General features: G+C 38.4%; 1 protein-coding gene across 1 annotated transcript; it reads left to right on the top strand.

The window, feature by feature from the left end:
- The first annotated feature begins 373 nt into the window (after positions 1-373).
- On the top strand, positions 374-19,194 carry glud1b (glutamate dehydrogenase 1b). The gene is made up of 13 exons (XM_003441757.5): positions 374-974; positions 6,943-7,023; positions 7,248-7,303; positions 7,640-7,703; positions 9,107-9,201; positions 11,835-12,014; positions 13,693-13,830; positions 13,938-14,075; positions 14,192-14,272; positions 15,232-15,355; positions 16,145-16,236; positions 16,457-16,519; positions 17,939-19,194. Exons 1-13 carry the CDS (start codon positions 578-580, stop codon positions 18,056-18,058), a joined length of 1,629 nt encoding a protein of 542 aa, XP_003441805.1. The 5' UTR covers positions 374-577; the 3' UTR covers positions 18,059-19,194.
- Positions 19,195-19,970: the final 776 nt, after the last annotated feature.

Below are 19,970 nucleotides of genomic sequence, written 5' to 3'. Positions count from 1 at the left end.
CCTTGGAATTCTCCCATGGATGCAAACTCTCCCCACTCTCTTTCTTATTGCTGAATCATAAACACTGTCTTTAACTTCAAGAAAGAAATTAAGCAGCGGAAGAATAGTTTCTGACAGCACTGAATATGTCATTGTCCTGATGAAAAACATTTTCTATTTTATATCAGATATAATTTTGCACCGATCTATATGCCTGATTACTGAAGAGAGAAAGAGGAGGCTCGTGCCGGTTACACATTTGTGCCCGGACCTTTTCTTTTCACTGGCATTATAAACCAATGGTTTAAACCCGGGAGCGCGCACTCTTAACGGTTTGGCAATTGCGCGTACCCATGTAGGCCCTCCTCTTGCGCGTGCGTCTGGGAGAGCCTCAGTTGGTGTCGTCGGCTCGCGCTGCCTTTTAAAGCCAACTGACACGACAAGACATGCCATTCCCCACTCAGCCAGAGGACGGGACACGGTGAAGAGCTGTTGTGTCTCTCATTCTATCCCCTTTTCCTGTCGTCACCCCCATTGTCCTTGTTGTTGTTTAGTTGCCTTTTCTTTAGTTTGTTCACACGGTTAGCTAGTTTTAGTCATGTATCGGTATTTCGGGGAGCTGCTGAGCCGCTCTGCGGGTAGTGCCCTGGCCTCGGGGTGCGTGGATTCCGCTCTCCCGGCGTCCTCTTCCCTGATGAGGGTCCGTCGCTATGCCGACGCAGCGAACCAGCCCGACGACCCTAACTTCTTCAGGATGGTCGAGGGCTTCTTCGACCGCGGGGCCGCTATCGTAGAGGACAAGCTGGTGGAGGATCTGAAGACTAGGGAGAGCCCAGAGCAGAAGCGGAACCGTGTGCGGGGCATCCTGCGCATCATCAAGCCCTGTAATCACGTCCTGAGCGTGTCTTTCCCCATCAAGAGGGATAACGGAGAGTGGGAGGTGGTGGAGGGCTACCGCGCCCAACACAGCCAGCACAGGACACCGTGCAAAGGGGGTAAGAACTGAGCCAAACCACCTCCACCAACCCGTTTGACAGCTAGCTTTAGCCTGCTTTTTAGCACTATTTAGCAGCAATGTTAGCTTGCTTTGAAAAAGCATAAAATAAACTAAAAACACGCATTACTCCAGTAATTGAACCTTAGACTTTTTACTGCTAAATTAGCATCATGTTTCCTATGTTTGTTTATTATGTGTCACAACAGCAGTGACCTTCTTCCTCACCTGTATCTGCTCTAGTTGGTTAGCTTGCAAGCTAGCAGTTACCCATACTTTGTCCAGTCTTAAAAAGCTTCAGTTTTTAAGGTAGTTATGCATGCATACTAACTTTGTCAGCCTGCGGTTTGATGAAGAGTTAAAGCGCAGTCTCACTCTAAATATTATGGAGAAAACAGACCTACAGGCATCAGGTGTCATACATAATTTTATGCTGACATCTCCACATGTGCAGCACAAAACACAGGAAAACAGGGCAAATGCAGAAGTTTACATTGTGATCCTCCTAAAACTACTGCAAATACATGGTATACTATTGCATTTGCTCTGGAGTATATAGTTCAAGGTTCAAAACCAGAAGCGTCAATGGGCTACTGCTGCAACGCACCCTGGGTAAACTGTGAACAGAAGGTTGCAATGTATATAAAAAAGATGAGGCATTAAAGTTTAGGCGGGGGTGGCTGTGTTTCCAGGCATCCTATTTGTCAGTGTAACAGATGGGGGAGGGTGTTATAGAGAAGAGGAATTCTCTGAAGAAAGAAGACATGCATTTCATTTGCTGACCAGACAAAGGGCAGGTTTCAGTGGTGTGGAGAGACACTAGCCTGGTAATGACACTGTGAAACCTTTCCACGGCAGCTGCTTAATGTAGTGAATGCAGCCCCTTCCAAGGGGAGGCCTATTTCTGTTCAAGACATGGACATTGCATGTTGTCTATGAGGCCTGTACAAAAGAATTGGTTAAAAAAAAAAAAAAAACAAGGTTGGAAAACTATCTGCCTAGATGAGTCAGTGTGGCACCCACATGAAATATCTTTCACCCACCACCACCCACCCACCCGACAAACCACTTAACGGTAATATAACCCATTTATGAATTTATAGCACTACTGCCTGTCCAGGCAGTAACCAGCACTCAGAAGCAATATAGGGACATTCAAAATCAATAAGCTTGTCCAGCATCATGAGCATCTCCCCAATCCAAAGCAAAATCAGAACAGTCTTGCATGAACTGCCCTTCACAGTAGCATTATTCCTGAAAATCTAAAGCCATATCCATGCTGGACTAATAGCTAATAGTTACAGTAACAGGGCACAGTTCTCTACAAAGGCATACACGTGAATGTGTGTAAAGTACATTTATTCATCTGTTGAGCTAGCGCTAATCTTTTGTGGTCAACGCACAATTGTATGTAATTTTGTGTAAAACAAACTTTATTGATCCATCTGAGATATCGTTAATCTCTCATTATATACTGTTGCAGTAAGGCACTTTTGCAACCACGGAACCAACCAGATAATTAACACCTAGACGTTAGCTGATTGTAGTTTGCACTGCACAAGAAACCAATCTGTTTAACTATTTGCTACTTGCTACTACTTGTTTAACTACTCTAATTACTCAGTTACACCCTTTGATATTTAGTAATATAGTAAATTTAAATCTTATTCATTACTTTTTGTGTAGTTGCAATATTAGTAATAAAAAATGTGTAACTGACACAAAATCATATTTATTTATTTATTTATTTATTTATTTGGTTTGTTACCCAGTTTTGTAGGTATCATAAAACAGCAGAGTGGAAATAAATGGCATTTGCCTTGTGGACCAAACTGTCCCATTTAAAAGAAAAAAAAATCCCCTAATAAATGAAAACTGCAATATCTCTTCCCAAATATAATGACATGAGTAATCAAAATAAAATATACAGATCTTATTGTGAGCAGTTTTATGTAGGAACAATTTTTTTTCTATTCAACTACACCTTTCAGGCATATACCAAAGTCTCCATGTACCACTGACAAGAGGTTCATGGTAGTGACAGCTTATAAACGTTTAATGGCAACAGCCCCCTAAAGCTGAGCTGTAACTTGGCTAGCTGCATGTTTCTTGTGGTTGACAGATGTATACAGAAAAAGAACAGTTAATACATGAAGTTGTTTACAGCAAAAGTTGTGGAATTTGGAGTAACTGAGTTTGGGAAGTGGCATTGCTGCTGAGTTTTTAAAATGCATATTTGGCACTTTGATGACCACAAAGCAACAACCACCTAGTTTCACTTTCAAGAGAAGAAGAGTGATTTCTACACCAAGCATATCAAAAATGGGGCCTGGGCTTGGGTTTAGCTCAGTGGCTGAGTAGGCCCATGGCCCTTTACTGTGTGTCTACCCCTCTCTCTCCCCACTTTTCTGTTTCTCTATACTGTCTCTATCCATAAAGGCTAAAAGGCCAAAAAGGAATCTGGGTTTTTAATCTGGGTTTCTGGGTTTTAATAAGGGAAACCCACCTGTCTGTTTTTTAAGTGGGGTTTAATTAACTTAAGTATAAAACACACATTTAATTTTCAAATGTCCAGAAATTATCATTTTGAACCAGTAAAAATGAAATAAGTAGAATAAAGTCCATCATTTAAACTTATTTCTTATCAGGCCCAGTTTATGATCTCATATTGGTTTAGCTGTCATATGCAGTTGTTACAGATTTGAAATAGCTTGAAGCATTGGTCCTTCATGTCAGTCCCATGGATAATGGTCTGAATATGGTTTGAAGTTGTTATCTTTCAGTGGCTTAATCATTGATGTAGTGTATGAAGCTTTTGCTGTATTCAGATCAAACTACAAAGTGCAAAGGCTGTCTGAGTGTGCATGTTGTGCTCATCTTCCCCCTTTTGAGAGCCACATAGACTGACAGCTGCCAGGCTGGACCACGCTGCCTTTAACTGGATATGTGAATGCAAGAAGTGTTATGTCTGTGTGAATGTGCATGCAAAACTGAAAAAGGCTACTGAAATTTTGTATAGTCTTCATAGTGATTCCCATTGTTCTCCTTTTTTTGTGCAGAAGTGGAATACATTTGTAGGTTATTTCATGTCACTGTTGTCACATGTGAACTGCAATATTGTGAAAAAATGCAGATACAGAGGACTTCTGATACTGCATAAAAACATGAAGACATTAAGTAGAACCAGTTTCACTAAAATGCACATTTAACAAAACAAAACGGTGTCACAGTCCTCCGTTCCTAATCAGAGGCTTTCTCTGACAAATTTACACTTCAAACACTCAAAGACTTGTGAATTACACCTTGATAAAAATATCTGCTTACAGCTGTCCAAATTCCTTTACATGGGTCTAGTCAGTGTCCTGATGTTTAGAGGAAAAATTGAAAAATAATTAGTAGAGCTTTTAACACCATAAATAGTAGTTTTCTTAGTTATAATACAGTCAAGTGGCCAACACATAAAGTAACATGGAAATGCATTTATTAAATCAAGAAACACCAACTCTTTATCTCCACTGTATGGGAACTAATGATGTAAACATGTGCATTTTCTCCCCAGTTTGAGACAGAAAACAACCTGGCTTTAAAAAAGAATTTCAATGTACAAGTTATAGTACTATTTAAATATATTTATGGTAAAGAATTTTGCCATCTAAAAATAACATTTAAAAATGTTTTTAATGTTAGATAATTGACACTTTTGTTTGGACCAGAGAGAGCCATTAGTTTGAGTGCTGGAGGAAGTTTAACTTTGAGAGAAAACTCAAATCTGCCCTCCCATTTTAGAGGAATGTGTTTACAGTCTGTTTTGGTACTTGTTGCTGTGGTTCTCTGTTGGTTGGGTGGGGAAAAGATGGTTGGATGGGGGATGGTTTGATAATCAGCCTTTTTTCCCCTCCTTTTTTTAATTTGATCAGTAAACATACAATTGTCCTTTGCTGGCTGTGGTAATTCAGCTGATCTTTGGATGAATGGAAAATAAGAGCAGGAGCAATGCTCTGAAACGCAGAGCTTTGTTTTTAAATGTTTTTAGTACCTCTGTTTTCCATTCACTATAGTTTAATGCAGTGTTGCCAGAACAGCAAAGAAAGCAGAAGCTCTAACTGCAGTAATGAAAATACTAGTATGTACGGATAAAATTCCGTAATCAAGTAAAGTGCAGGATGTTTCCTGCTTCCTAATGATTATTTGGTGGGATTTGTTATGTATGTAACAAATGCACTCTAAAGAAAATGAGAATATGATGCCTTTATATGGCATAAATGTATACATTTTCCTGCTATCTGTTAAGCAAAAATGAACAAACCTGGTTATGAGAAATATTAAAATGCTAGTGATTTCCCTTTTGACTCTGGCTAAAACTGCTTGGTGGTGTTTGTCTGTGCTGGAGGGCCTCTGTGTAAGATGATTCCATAGTAGGAGGGGCTTTTACTTGTGCTGTAGTTTTCAGCATTCAGTTGAACAAGCATAGCTAGATATGCACACACAAAACATGCTGCCGTCTCCTCTTTGTGCGCTTCGTCCTTGGGTTCGTGTGTGTAAGCTAACCCTGGACCCTGCACTATTTTTGGCATTGCCATCTAACTCGTGTGCGCACACACACTGTGCCAGTGAGACGGGGGCAGCGTGACATGCTATATGATCTCATGTAATGTTGCACATGTTGCTGCGGTGACGCTAGTAAACGCCAGAAAACAGGAAGGTATGACTCCAGCTGAAGGGCTGGGGGCACAATGGGGGGCTACGATTGGTTCATTTGGTCTCCGCCCACCCATTATTGTTGCCCTGACTGCCGTACACACTTGGCGATCTTTGACCCATTCATGTGGTCTTGTGTAGTCATTATTATTCTGGTTTTTCAGTCCTTCTGTTATTCATTTTCTTTTGCTGTTGCTAACCTCTACAGATAGGGGAGACACTTTAAGACCAAGAATACTCTGGCTGCTTCATGATATGACAGTGGATGTTGTTGGTCTGATGCTGCTGTGGTGAAAGTGCAATGTCCTGATAATGGAATATAAAAAGTGCATTATAAATACCTTCACCAACTTGTTGTTATCGTGTTGTTTCATGGAGGTCATGTTTAAAAAGGGTGAGCAATATGACTTCATGCCCACCAAGGCTGTGGTTTTAGATGGGGAATGGATGCCCTATAAAGTGAAATAAAATGGGTATCGCATTGAGATTAGTTGCCCATACTGTCCATGTCCACTCATTATCACTTCATGCTTGAGATGTGATCCAGTCCACTTCTAATTTTGTGAAGTCTCTAATTAAAGATGGTTATAAAAGCTGGCAATATAACTAATGGAAAATGGTAACCCCTAAATTCACTTGTCATTTTAATGTAGCTCATAATCTTATTAGCTGTTTTACAGTCTTCACATATGGCAACAGCTTGATAAGAAGTATATTTTATTGCAGCAGAGTAATTTCATCCCTGCCTTTAATAGCCTACCACTGAAGCTTCAAAACAGCAAGTCATGCCATGCAATGGCAAATTCAATTTTAACTAACGTGTTAATTATGTGTTGGGACTTTTTGTTTGTTTGGGTTTTTTTGGTGCTTTACTATGAAGATGTCATGATCTCCCTTTCTTAGGTCCAATGTATCCTCTGCTAAAGGAAATAATCAAGGAAACGCTGAAGTGCCTTCCCTTAGTATTTAGAGAATTCAGAGAATTTATTATTATGGCTGGGAGACAGATACTTGAAGGGCAGTACAGTGAAAAATCTTTGTAAGGAAAGCTGGTTGTTTGACTGAAGTCAAGGACTTATCCAGGTTACAGACTGAATATACAATCTTCTATCAATATATAACACACTTAAACTGATTAATGAGCTAATAAAAACATAGAAAATATGAAGGAAGGTTACATTTTGTGCATGGAAAACCATTGAGACCTTTATTTTCAGCTTTTCTATACAGGCCCTGTTACAAATGGTTCCCTCTGTGTGCGTTTTCCTCAGGTATCCGTTACAGTACAGATGTGTCTGTGGACGAGGTGAAAGCCCTGGCCTCTCTGATGACCTACAAATGTGCTGTTGTTGGTAAGCATTAAAGTCTTAGCCTTCCACAAAGTCTACAGAAGGTCATCCCTGAACTCTGCACACATATTAATACTGTACAGGAGATTGGTACTTATGTGGAAATGCCAGAGAATAATTAGCCAATTTTCTTTTTTTCCTGCTTCTATCTTGTATGTCTTCATGGGTATTTGCAAAGTAATGTATGCATGTTCTTGTGGTTATAAAGCTGTATTATTATCTTCCAGATGTGCCATTTGGGGGAGCCAAAGCTGGAGTCAAGATCAATCCTAAGAATTACTCTGTAAGCCTTCTGATTGCAAGCCTATTCTCACATAATTAATAAAACCCTCGTAACAACAACAACATAAGAGATCAATCACTCAATAAACTTGAGGTGGTAAAGGAGACGAGCCTTTTTCATTTTTCTTCTTTTTTTGTTGTCTTTGATTGCTTAATTATAGGGCACTGTCATTTATTTAAAGGTCATCAACTGTTCATCTAAGCTTATAGTCAACTGAAGAGAAAACTCTCACAAAACCTCACAGATGCCTTAAGCATCTTTCTTAACATCTGATAGGAATTTGTTTATATGAACTGTTTAGTTTTCTGGAAGTAATGTAACCACACTTTGTTGCAGGACAATGAGCTGGAGAAGATTACCAGGAGATTCACGATTGAGCTGGCCAAGAAGGGCTTCATTGGTGAGTTTCTAGTGTGTGGTTGGTTGTTTTAACTGTTTAATGGGCTTTAGAAGTGAGAGGTAAATACTTTCACCCGTGAAGGTAAACATTTCCAGTCTTCTAATGGTGTTTATTCAGGTTGGGGTCCTTCAGAGTGTGTCTGTCAAGTAAAAGGGTAGACAACTAATAATGGTTAAGGAAACTCACTTCTGATATTTATAAAGGTGGAGAAACCAAAAAATCATAAAAAATTAGCTAATGTATATTTACAGTATATAGTCAGGACAAGATGCAGGTACACTGATCACTGATATTTTTCTTAAGTTAAAGTACATAGGGATAACCTACAGAGTAAAAGTTGGCATTTTAAAAATTGGAACTTGGGTACTAAAGTATCAAAAGTCACATGAGTAAAAATAATAATATATTTAAAAATCCGTCTTATTAATTTTTATTTTCCCTAGATTTATAGTTTAAATACTAAGATTGGCAGTAGGTGGCAAAGTTGAGGCTAATTTTTGGGCTCATAAACTTCACATACTGCTGGGTATATTGCCAGGTATACTTTAATAGTAAATCATAACTTTGGTTATGTATTATTAATCAGAATCTGCAAAGTAATTAATTTAGTTTGGAAGTACAAATTGACATAAAAGGTTATGCTTAATTACAGTATATGGGGGAAAAAAATACTGGGTTAGTTTCTTGAGGGTACATAATTGTTCTTGTTTGGCACAGGTCGTTCCAGTCTAGCTGATGGACAACTTTTGACAAAATCAGCCCTTTAAGATCACATTAAAGAACCTAAGATTATTTTTTTTTTAAAAAGGTAAAAACAAGGGAACACGTATGCATATTTGTCACTACTTGGTCATTTGTCAGAATAATTAATTTTTTTAACTCAACCTCACAAAGATTAATATGGTAATTTCATTTACTTTCTCCAGGAAGCTGACATAGATGTGTTTACTATGTTGAGCAAAGTCACAGAAAACTTGTTCAGTGGTTCCATGGGTTAATGGGCCCCTATACCACCTGTTTATTGACCCTCACCTGGATGCAATTAAAATGTTCATAATGTGTTTACTTTAAACACTACTGAGGGATATGACGCTGTCTGTTATATACCAGTAGTCAACAATAGTTGCTGCTTGTGGAGCTTGGAGGTAAAAAGGTACCCACCATCTGCCCACAGCACTTGTCTGTCTCTCTGTCTATCTGTCTGTGGACAGATTCAGTTATTTTCTGTCTGCATGCTTGCTGCTGTTTTCACATCTTGAGGCCCTTTGAGGCACATGGTTATGTCACACAAGGACACGAAGCCTGGTGCTCAGAGTTTGTGATATTATACTCTTTTTCTTTTTTTAAACTCTCTTCCCCTCTCTCTCCCTTTCTTTCCTTTCCTTCCTGTCTTTGCTCAACAGGACCTGGCATCGATGTCCCTGCTCCTGACATGAGCACAGGCGAGAGGGAAATGTCCTGGATTGCCGACACGTATGCGAACACTATTGCACATACTGTAAGTTCTCAGACTTAATGGATATATTATTTTGTAGACGGCATAGCCAGTCTGTCTGGCTTGGCTGCAGTTTCGGCACAAATTTTAAAACCGGCTAAATTAAAAAAACAAGGAGTGAGTCATACATAAACCATGAACAGTGGTTTCCTGCCTCGCCCTTTCCAGCTGACCACAGAAGCATTCCTCGTGTCTTAAAAGGAGCTTTTCAGACTGAGGCCTCTGTTCGTGTTATCAGCTAATCATTGTGCTATCTCAGTCTGTCAAACAAGGTTTATTTGATTAAACATGGAAAATATTTACCCATGTTTATTGTTTCACATGCGATCATGTGTTGTTTACAACTGGTTTGATCTAAAAACTATAATTGTCAGAGAACTCTCAGTTGACTGATATTTTACTTGTTAGCAGCAAGAAGAGACCATAATATTACTCATATCTTTTACCCTTTCTCTGCTTACAACACCTTATTGTTTCAAAGTTAACAATTTGAAAGGGATTATATTTTTTAACAGTGTTGTACTGCAAAGGAGGTTCAACACAGTCAGGCTCTCTGCGCATTAGCTGGATCGAAAACCCCCCACAGATGACAGACAAGTTAATAACTGCTGTTATTAGTTAATAACATAAGCTGGGCTTCTCACTTCTGTGCATGCTCACATGAAAAGGAGCATTTCACGCATTATATGCCTTTTCGTGAATGCCACTTATTACAAGTAAGTAGAACGAACTTTGATAATTGAGAAGGCATTCTTGGTCATGGCCTGATCAATTTTCTAATCTGTGTCAAGAATAGCTAAAATATTTCAGCTGTGGAAGAGACTTGGCAGCAGTGAGATACAACTTGCACATATAAAATGTATTCCTCCAACAATTATTGCACTGGAAAAATTGTTTTAAATAAAAGAATTAGAAAAAAACATGGCGCTTTCAGCCAAAAGTTTGAGCACAGCCTGCTGCAGACCAGGTTATGTGTTGCACATAAGTCACCATAGGGATTTGCCAAGTTAAAAAAAAAAAACAACAACACACTTTTATGACACAGAAAACTGACATTTCTTGCTATCCCATTAATCTTGCTTAATAGTACACATCTCAGTCTATTCTTCTTTTTTTTTTTTTAATAAGATTTATTTTCATTTTTAAATTGAAAGACAAACAAAGTGAACAAATAAACAAAACGCTCACAACTATGGCACACAGCAAACATTTACAACTAACCACAACATGGCCTTCCATTGTGACCACAGGAGCACTCTTAGGTGCACACTCTTGTATCCATGCCTTTCAAGGATAACCTCAGACATCCGAAAGCCAAACACGCAAAGTAATATCTCAGTCTATTCTTGACATTTATTTTTTCCTATTAATACTTGGTAAGAGACAAGCAACATTGATGAACACAGTGGTGTTCTAGAAACACTGAGAAGTTGAGGATTTAAACCATATAACAGACATATTTCTACTTTAAATTATTGTTGTTGTTGTTCTTGTTATTATTAAACTCTTAAAACAGTTTGTATCATTGAGATCAGGATCTGAGAGAAGTGCAAAAAACATGAAACAATATAGCCAGGTATAAAATACAGATGCACGCTATGCATGTTCATAACTTAAGAAAGGACGTGCAAGAATGAATGCTGATAATTAAATGTAATCAGTGTTTAGTTTATAAACAAATAGATCCAGTTCACACTGGGAGATTCCCTACAAAGGTTGTAATGCCAGCGTTACCAAATTGGCCTGCTGGTTGTGTTGTAGTCATTTTGTTTGCTCACATTCATGTGATGGGTGCTATGTTCCAGTTAAGGTCAATATCCAGCAGTCACCACTTCGGGCTCATTCATGTGTGAATATCAATGATTTAAAAACTGTGTTGGTCCTGTTCCACTCTTCTCTCTGGTCTCCTCTCGCCTTACACAGTCATGTGACCTCTGCTCCAGATACCCCTATGGAGTAGGTCACAAATTCCTACTCTGGGTATCTGAGGGAAGAGGAGCTTGGGTAGTAAGTGTAGTACGTGTCATGGTACCTGGGCCACACATGACATTTTATGACATCTGCATGTATATTAAGCAATACCTGAGCTGAAGCTGAGCAGGAAAAGGGGGGAGTGCCATTGATGGTCACTGGAGACTGTGGCTCTGGCTTGGCAAAACATTTGGCCTACTGGATGGCTTTGTCTGAACTTTGCAGTGAAAAAATTACTCATGCATGGTTGCTTATTTTTGGTGGTGCCAGCTTTAAAGAGTTTGTCTAAATTTGTGGAATTATATAGTTGAATCTAAGCAAGTGTTTTGAATCATAAACATTTAAAATATTGTTAGTTTTTTTTAGAAATACTACAAGGTGTTTTTTGTTAAGCATAAATTATTGCAAATTCTTGTAATGGTCTAGCCTACCTACTGATTAAATAAGGTTGTATGTGGCACATACCAGATACCTGATTCATTAAAAAAAATCTTGGTTTCTTTGGTTTACATTATTCATTATAATGCTGGAAGTTTTTGTGTTTGTCGGTTTCTCTTCCAACACTGCCCAACTGAGGTTTCAATAATCTGTGTGCAAAGATGCTGTGTACATAGTAGTGTTTTAAACTGTGGTCTGATTTCTTTTTTCTTTTTTTCTCCTTACAGGACATCAACGCACATGCATGTGTGACAGGAAAGCCCATCAGTCAAGGAGGAATCCACGGGCGTATCTCAGCCACCGGTCGTGGAGTTTTCCACGGCATTGAGAACTTCATTAATGAGGCTTCTTACATGAGCATGCTGGGCCTCACTCCTGGCTTCCATGACAAGACCTTTGTTATCCAGGTACACAGACTCATGTACACTTTGATAAGAGAAACAAAGAAGAATGATTTCAGTGATGCAGACTCTTGTGCGGCTGTTTTCTCCCTGATAGTCACAGGACTTAAGTTTTCATTTGAAGTCATGATGAGGGGTTTTAAAGCTGTGCCTCAATCAGAGCCGTGCCATCTGTTTTTGCCTGATCTCCTCATACCGCACAGGCAGCAGCAAGCTCAAGTTTTCCCTTCTTTGTTTATGGAAAAGGATGATTCATCGAGAGGAACCAGTTAACAAAGAAACTGGGCTGCTCTGCTGCTCAAGTTCCAGCTGGTTTTGTGAAAAACAGTTTGAGTTTAAACTAATATGTTTTAGAATCAAGCATGAAAACTCATCAATGAAATGCATCCAATTATTGGAATCATTTGCAGTGTTGATTAAAAGGAACTTGTCTTTTCTTTAAAGCTGTGCTGATTTTAACTGTAACCATGTGAAAGCAGAAGTGTGCCTGCAGAGATAAAAAGTCAAAGAGCAGCATTTTGCTTAGCAGTTTCATTTCCAGTAGTCACATGGCAGCTCCTCACGTGTCACTGACGCAAACTAAGCAGGAAAGCCCTCGGCAGTGGTGTCTGCTGTTTTCTTACAATACTTTCTGTAATTTCCCCTCTTCATGACAGCAGTGCAGTCTGATATTCTTGATCAATAGCTCTGTGTGTTTACATCCATTTCATTTAGTAACCATCTCTGTGAAGCTAGCTGCAAGACTTGCAGATTTGAGATTTTTTTTTTTTTTTTTAATATAAGGATCTTCTTGTATTTGCTTGAGATTATGTTTGAAGTTTAATGTCCTGGCTTCACTGAGATTTGCGAAGTGGCAGATAGTTCAGATTCAGTGACTGTAAAGAAACAAAGATTTTGAAGGATGATGATGACTGCTGAGTGGGTTTAAAGTGAGGGACGATAGGGTGAGGAGGTGAAGAAGCTGTGACGACAGCTGATTCATGATGTGGATGTTCAAAAAGCTAATCCGTGTCTGTGTTTGGGGATTACTCTGTGCTGTGCTGAGATTACATTTTCTTAGAGATTTATTAGTGAGAAAGGACAGAGCAGATCTTTAATGTGGTATTAAGATGAAAGCAGGGGTATATATTTACTCCCTTTTTCTTTTCTTTTAAAAAAAAAAAAAATCATTTGTAAAGTTGTCTCTCTTCTTGTCTTTATCCAGCAGCTCTGTTAGTGGCCAAAAGGCGATATCAGCAACGATATTAGCAATATTAACTATGTTGTTGCTTTAAAACTGTGAGACTTGTGCTTTGGGGTTTATCTATAACTTATACACAATGTCATCTTCTTTCTACATCCCAATTTCTGGAGTTGGATATACAGAATCTTGGCATTAGTGTTTAAGTATCTTTCTTTTCCTTGCTGCATCTGGTTTTAGTCATTTTTATTCACATTTTTGTTCTGTTTTATAGTGTGTGCAGCTGAATGCATAGAGAAATTTCAAATCTCATATATACTGTACTGCTGTCACCCATCCATAGTCAAATGAAATAATGATTTGATGATTTTTTTTTTCTTCTTAACCTCATCTGGCCACATGGTGGCAGCAGAGTATGTAGCTTTTAAAAATGAACATCATTTTGTTTGTTGATGGAGAAGGGGAATAATTATTTGTAATAACTATGTGCTGTGACTTTCACAGGGCTTTGGTAATGTGGGTCTCCACTCAATGAGGTACCTGCACAGGTTTGGGGCCAAGTGTGTGGGCATCGGAGAGATTGATGGAGCCATCTACAACCCAGATGGTATTGACCCCAAACAGCTGGAGGATTATAAACTGGTATCAGCACTGCCGTCTTTCCCTCATTTCTTAATTTTTAAATTTTATTTTATTTTTTTTTTAAAATTGTACTTATTCATTCTCCACTGAAACATCCATCTCTACAGCAACATGGCACCATCGTGGGTTTCCCAGGAGCCAAACCCTATGAAGGGAACATTTTGGAAGCGGACTGCCACATCCTGATTCCTGCAGCTGGAGAAAAGCAGCTCACACGTAACAATGCTCCGAAGATCAAGGCCAAGGTAAACTCTTTGTCTGATTCCAAAAGCTGCTGTGATTTTAAACTGTCAGTTTGATTAAAATGATTAAGGTTGAGCAGTTCAGGTAGTGGTTAAGTATATGTGTTTATTTTTGTCAGATCATTGCTGAGGGTGCCAATGGTCCCACCACCCCAGGTGCTGATAAAATCTTCCTGGAAAACAACGTCATGGTTATTCCTGTAAGCACACACACCACCAAACACACAGAGAAATACAAGCTGTTTTTTGGTTTGTTTTAAGTGAATTATTTTTGTGTGTGTTTTGATTCCCTGAATGACAATACATGTGCACACATTGCACATTCATACACATTCAGACTTAATTAAGCTGAACTGTACAACAGATTTAAGCATGACAGGTTAAACAAGGTTTTGTTCACAGAATAAAAGTGTCGATTTCATTTTATTTTCATGCTGATCTTTTCATTTCATTTATTTTTTTTTTAAACAGTAACAAGAAATAAACAGTCTAAAGCAAAAATAATCAGGAAAAACAATCTGCTCTGCTCATTCAGCAGTTCACATCCTCAAAAAACATTTTTCTAGAAAAAGGGACAAAGCACAGCAAATGAAATCTTCAAATTTATACAAAAGGCCAGATCTAGATTAGTATAGCACATTATTTTATTATTTAAACATATTCTTGTAATTATGTTTTTGTCTGACATTTGAATTGGTTAGGACTTGGTTAATAAGACATGAAGTCCCATCATTCTGAGCTCAGATCACAAGAAACAAAGCAGAATCAATAACAGTTTATTGGGGTAACTTTCTTGTGTTTCCAGCATCTATCCATCAAATACGGTTAATCAAAGCACACTCGTACAGTTTCGATAAAACACATTCATTTGCTGAGGGTTAAACTCTTTGTAAATTAAAATATTTTCCTCATGTTCAAATGGACTGGGACTGAAAACATGCATTTGTAAATATAAATTCTAACTAGAAATATGATGGAATACATTACTAAGTCTTGTTTCTAGTTCTTGCTTTAAAATACAGTTTCGATATGTGCTTGTAAAATAATTTCTTCTATAACATATATAATCAGATATTTAAAAGTCATATTTTCCATCCAGAGGACCTTTTCATCTGTGCACTTATCCATACAGAGAAGTGAAGACTGTTTCTGCTTGCAGGACATGTACTTGAATGCTGGCGGTGTGACGGTATCTTATTTCGAGTGGCTGAAGAATCTCAACCATGTCAGCTATGGAAGACTAACCTTCAAATATGAGAGGGACTCAAACTACCACCTCCTCAGTGAGTACAAATCTGCAGTTTATGCTTTTGTCTGGACACAGATTGTATTTATATTGTCTGACAACATTTATTCATTACATTAGAGACGTGTTGCAAATTGGAATGAAAAATAATGATAAAACGCAAACAAACTCACTCGTACAAGTTTTTTTGTGTGTGTGCGTGCGTGTGACCCAAAACATTTTATTCAGATGGAGAGACAGCATGAGAATTAGATCTCTATATTTTTTTTATTCCTCTCTGTAGTAGTAAATTTCTTCAAATGCTTTACAATCGTCCTGTGTACCTTTTTTATCTTGAATAAAAATCTTTTCACTAGCAAATACAATCACAACACCTTTACATCGTGGTTAAGATGTAGTTTGTCCTCAGTTTGATTTCTTGTGGTTCCAGGGTAGGCTGCTTTCCTCCAACAGTAACAACTTAGTTCTGACTGCTCTCATAGATAAGCTTCTTTAAAGATTTGATAAGCAGTATCTTTTGATGGTGTTGGGCAACAAAAAAAAGAACAAAAGAAACAGAAAATGAGTGAAACTGTGTAGCCAACAAGAATTTAGAGAAGAAATGCTTACATTTCTTACCTTTTTTTGTTTTGTTTTTTTTGTAAATCAACTGACTCTGTGGTCACCTATCTTCTGGTGTCGCTCTTTTGCTTTGTTCATGTACTTTCTGATTGGCACTCTCATACAGCCAATTATATGATACACTCAGTGAATCAGACATGTCATCACTGCTATTTGTAGTATTTGTGATTAATTTGTGTTTTTGTTTTACTGTTATCTCCTTTAGTGTCTGTTCAGGAAAGTTTAGAGAGGAAGTTTGGCAAGCAGGGAGGACCCATTCCCATCGTACCTACTGCTGACTTCCAGGCCAGAGTTGCTGTAAGTAACAGCTGCTGTCATACACATGCATTTCTTGTTTAAATGGTGTAAAAGTACCACACAGTACCAGTGTGTTGCCTCCATATGAAACTGATTCTAATCAATAAACGCGATTAACCCAGCTAATGTTTATTCTTTGTCAACTGATTAATAATCCAAGAACTATTTTACTATTGTCGCTCAGCCTGATGTGGGGTTAACACATAATCGTCCTTTACAGGGTGCCTCAGAGAAGGACATTGTTCACTCTGGATTGGCCTACACTATGGAGAGATCTGCTCGGGTAAGTAATCATGCAGGAAATGTCAGAGGTGTGGTTCTCAAACATTTTTTTTATTTCTTCTTATCACCGTAATTGCACATTGAAAAACTGGTTCAGGTAGACAAAATATCAGGCACAATGCTTCCACTTGTAAGCAGGCACATCCTGTTAGTTGTCATTAAGTCCTGTTTAACAACACACACAATGTAATTATGGTTTGATTGTTTTACGGTCAATTGGACATCAGTGCTTAAACCACAGCTCTCACATTTCCTGTTTTCTGAAATGGAGCTCCAGGATGGGGTGGTGGTGCAGCAGTTTGTGTTGTCGCTTCACAGAAGAAATGTTGAGGTTCAAACAAGGAGCTTTCTGTCTGTGTGGATTTTTTGTTCTCCTTGTGGCTCTGAGTTTTCTCCGTCTGCTTTATTTTCTTCCCACAGTCCAAAGAGTATGCAAAGTGCATCTTTCTTTCTTTCTTTCTTTTTTTTAAATGGGCTGTAGGCATGTGAGACGGAAACAAAGTGATGGAGAGGCAGGTGTAAATGTGGTCCAGTCCATGTTTCATAACCAGTGAGATGACACTTTTATTTCTTCTACAGTCATCTCAGAGAACTTTATACTGTAAGGTAACAATGTTAGGAAGGAAAGTGCCAACGTTCAGATGATCCTTCAGGAACAAAATTTTATAACAGTATGTGCTAAACGTTGATTTTATATTGTTCTGTTTTATTAGACTTTGATGGGATAAAGTCTAAACTCATTTGCTTTGTAGTCCTTTCTATGAAGGTACTCGTTTGAACACTGTATAAACTCTTTTCTATATTTCCTGTACAGTTACTTCAACTTACTCAACCCTGTTCTGACTCCTGCAGTGACAGAATCTTAAGGAACTATTACATGCAGTCTATCGACCTGGTCTCTGTCATTAGTTCAACTTTTTCAACTGTTACCGTCAAGACTAAACTGTTGTAACTGCTGTTACCCATCTAGCAAAAACTCACTGAAAAGACTTTGAACACTCCTTTTCTGGATGTGTAAACACAGTAGTTTGTTTTTCTCAACCAAATATATGCCAGCCAGTTCCTGTTTTTCAAAAAACAAACAAACCACAAAACAAAACATAAAAACAAAACAGCAGCTTGCTATGATGTGGACATCTGATAAATGTTAACCTCTGAGATAATTCTAACCCGGTTTTAGGCCTGATGTGGACCCATTAAGACCCCTAAGTAAGAGAAAGTTGCTCAGTGTGTAAGGAGACGGGAAGGGACTGAGAAAAGAAGAGTTAAAGTTTTTATATTGTCCTGAAAGACGGCTTTTTACTTTTCACTATTTAAACAAATGTCTGGCTGACCAGGTTAAACCAGGAAACTGCATCCATTGAAATGTTGAACTTGGCGGTGTAGCATGTATAACCTGTGTCATCATCTTCTTTTGCAGCAAATCATGCGCACAGCGAGCAAGTATAACCTCGGTCTGGACCTGAGGACAGCTGCCTATGTGAATGCCATCGAGAAGGTCTTCAAGGTCTACAACGAGGCTGGGCTCACCTTCACATAAATGGCTGACCATGGTCCGCACTACTCTCCCTTCCTCCACCCTTCTGCTGTCGAATCCCCTCGCCTGCCTTCCTCCACCTCTAAAACAGCCTTCAGAACATATCACTGTTTACCGCTGCTCCTTGGCTCCTTTCACACACACATGCAGCGACACAGTGGCTTGCCTCGTAGTTATTTCATGATCTTTGTGCTGCCATTATATCTCTGTAACTCTGTTTAAATATTGTCCTATTCTTGTTTTTTGCCTGAGGTTACAGACAGAGAATCCCCCAGCCATCATACAAGTGTTTATAATTCAGCTGTACGGCAGCCACGTTCTTAGCTCTGTGTTTGTGATCGCTGAATGCATGTGTGACCCTCCTGTTGCAGTTGTTTCAGTTGATAGCACTACAGATGCCTTATTTTTAGGAGGAGGTCTGCTCTAAAAGGGACACGGCCACTTCAGTCTAATGTTAACTCAAAGGGATTTAGATTTAACTTCATGTGAATAAGAGAAAATGGTCATTTTATTACCCTTGAGTATGTCTTGTCACTCTTAAGGTGTAAAAAGTTAGTGATGGTTTTGCCAAGTTTTAGAATTCACAACAGAGATTCAGTGTTCTTCGTAGTTGTGTTTTCATGTTCCTGGTCCCCTTTATTTTCCTCCCATCCCTGTTGTTTCATCGTAAATGCAGCTTCTTCCCGACTCATCCACTGGCCAAGAGAGAAGAGCAGGGATGGGCCGAGGTGTCACTGTGATCGGCCAATCCCTGCCTGAGTATTCTTCAGTTTAACTGTCCAGTTTATCAGTACTGCAGCATTTTTGGAGGAAATTTTTATTTTTACTGTACTTTTTTTTTTTTTTTTTTTTAAAACCATAAAAATGTTCAGATACAGAAATGTGTTATCAGTGTTTATTTTCTGGTGAGCTCATCCTGTAACATCTGGTGTTTTTCCTGCAACTTTATAAAAGTTGTTAATAAGACCTGAAGGAGGTACCAGCAGTATTACTGGGGGAAAAAAACAGGCTTGAGGAAAGTTATTTAAAAATTTCCTATTAAATTATTTTTTATTTGGAATTGTTTTTAAAGAGTTGGTAAGTAGACTAATACTTATATAGCACTTTCTATGTATGAACGCTCAAGGTGCTTTATAGTACAAGGCTTATTCACGAACAGTCGATTTTTTTTTTTTTTTTTTTTTTTTTTTTGTTTTTAAATAATTCATAGACATTCCATCGGATCTGTTGGGAGGAACTAAGCCTTCAGTATCTTGCCCAAAGATTGAATCACCAATCTCTCAGTTACATGACAACTTGCTCCACATCCACCCTATTGGGTTAATAACAACAAATAAATAAATAGTATATGTCCATCCCTGTTATAATTACTCCCTGAAGTCCCTGTTCTTGATTGTAAAAAAAAGTTCCTAGAGTCATCATATTATATAAATTAAACTTGAATGTTGTTAATTTAGTTACAGCCTACATGAAGCTACTTTTATACGTACACTACCAGTCAAAAGTTTGGACCTTCTCATCTAATGTCTTTTTATTTATTACTACTTTCTACATTGTGGATTCATACTGAAGCCATCAAATATATGAAGCAAGACGTATGGAATTATGTAGCCACCGTTTGCTTTGTTGACAGTGCTGCAAACCCTTTGGCATTCTCTCAGTGTGCTTCGTGATGTAGTTGCCTGAAATGGTTTTCACTTCACAGGTGTGCCTTGTCAGGGTTCAGTTGTGGAATTTCTTGCCTTCCTAATGGGATTGGTACCATTAGTTGTGTTGTGCAGAAGTCAGGTTGGTACACAGCTGATAACTGTTAAAATTCAAATGGCAAGAACCAGAGTCCATTATTACTTTAAAAACTGAAGGTCAGTCAGTCTGGAAAATTGCAAAAACTTTGAACTGCGCGAATCAGCTTGTA

Source organism: Oreochromis niloticus, linkage group LG8 (genome assembly GCF_001858045.2).
Source record: "Oreochromis niloticus isolate F11D_XX linkage group LG8, O_niloticus_UMD_NMBU, whole genome shotgun sequence".
In the NCBI taxonomy this organism is placed as follows: domain Eukaryota; kingdom Metazoa; phylum Chordata; class Actinopteri; order Cichliformes; family Cichlidae; genus Oreochromis; species Oreochromis niloticus.
The sequence above is the reverse complement of the archived record's forward strand: the minus strand, read 5'-3'. Positions and strand labels throughout refer to the sequence as shown.

Bases quoted from the DNA above. Each gene is read 5' to 3' on its own strand.
- glud1b (XM_003441757.5), top strand. From the start codon at position 578: ATGTATCGGTATTTCGGGGAGCTGCTGAGCCGCTCTGCGGGTAGTGCC. The intron at 7,024-7,247 runs GTAAGCATTAAA...ATTATCTTCCAG, and splicing joins CTACAAATGTGCTGTTGTTG to ATGTGCCATTTGGGGGAGCC. The intron at 14,273-15,231 runs GTAAGCACACAC...TTCTGCTTGCAG, and splicing joins ACAACGTCATGGTTATTCCT to GACATGTACTTGAATGCTGG.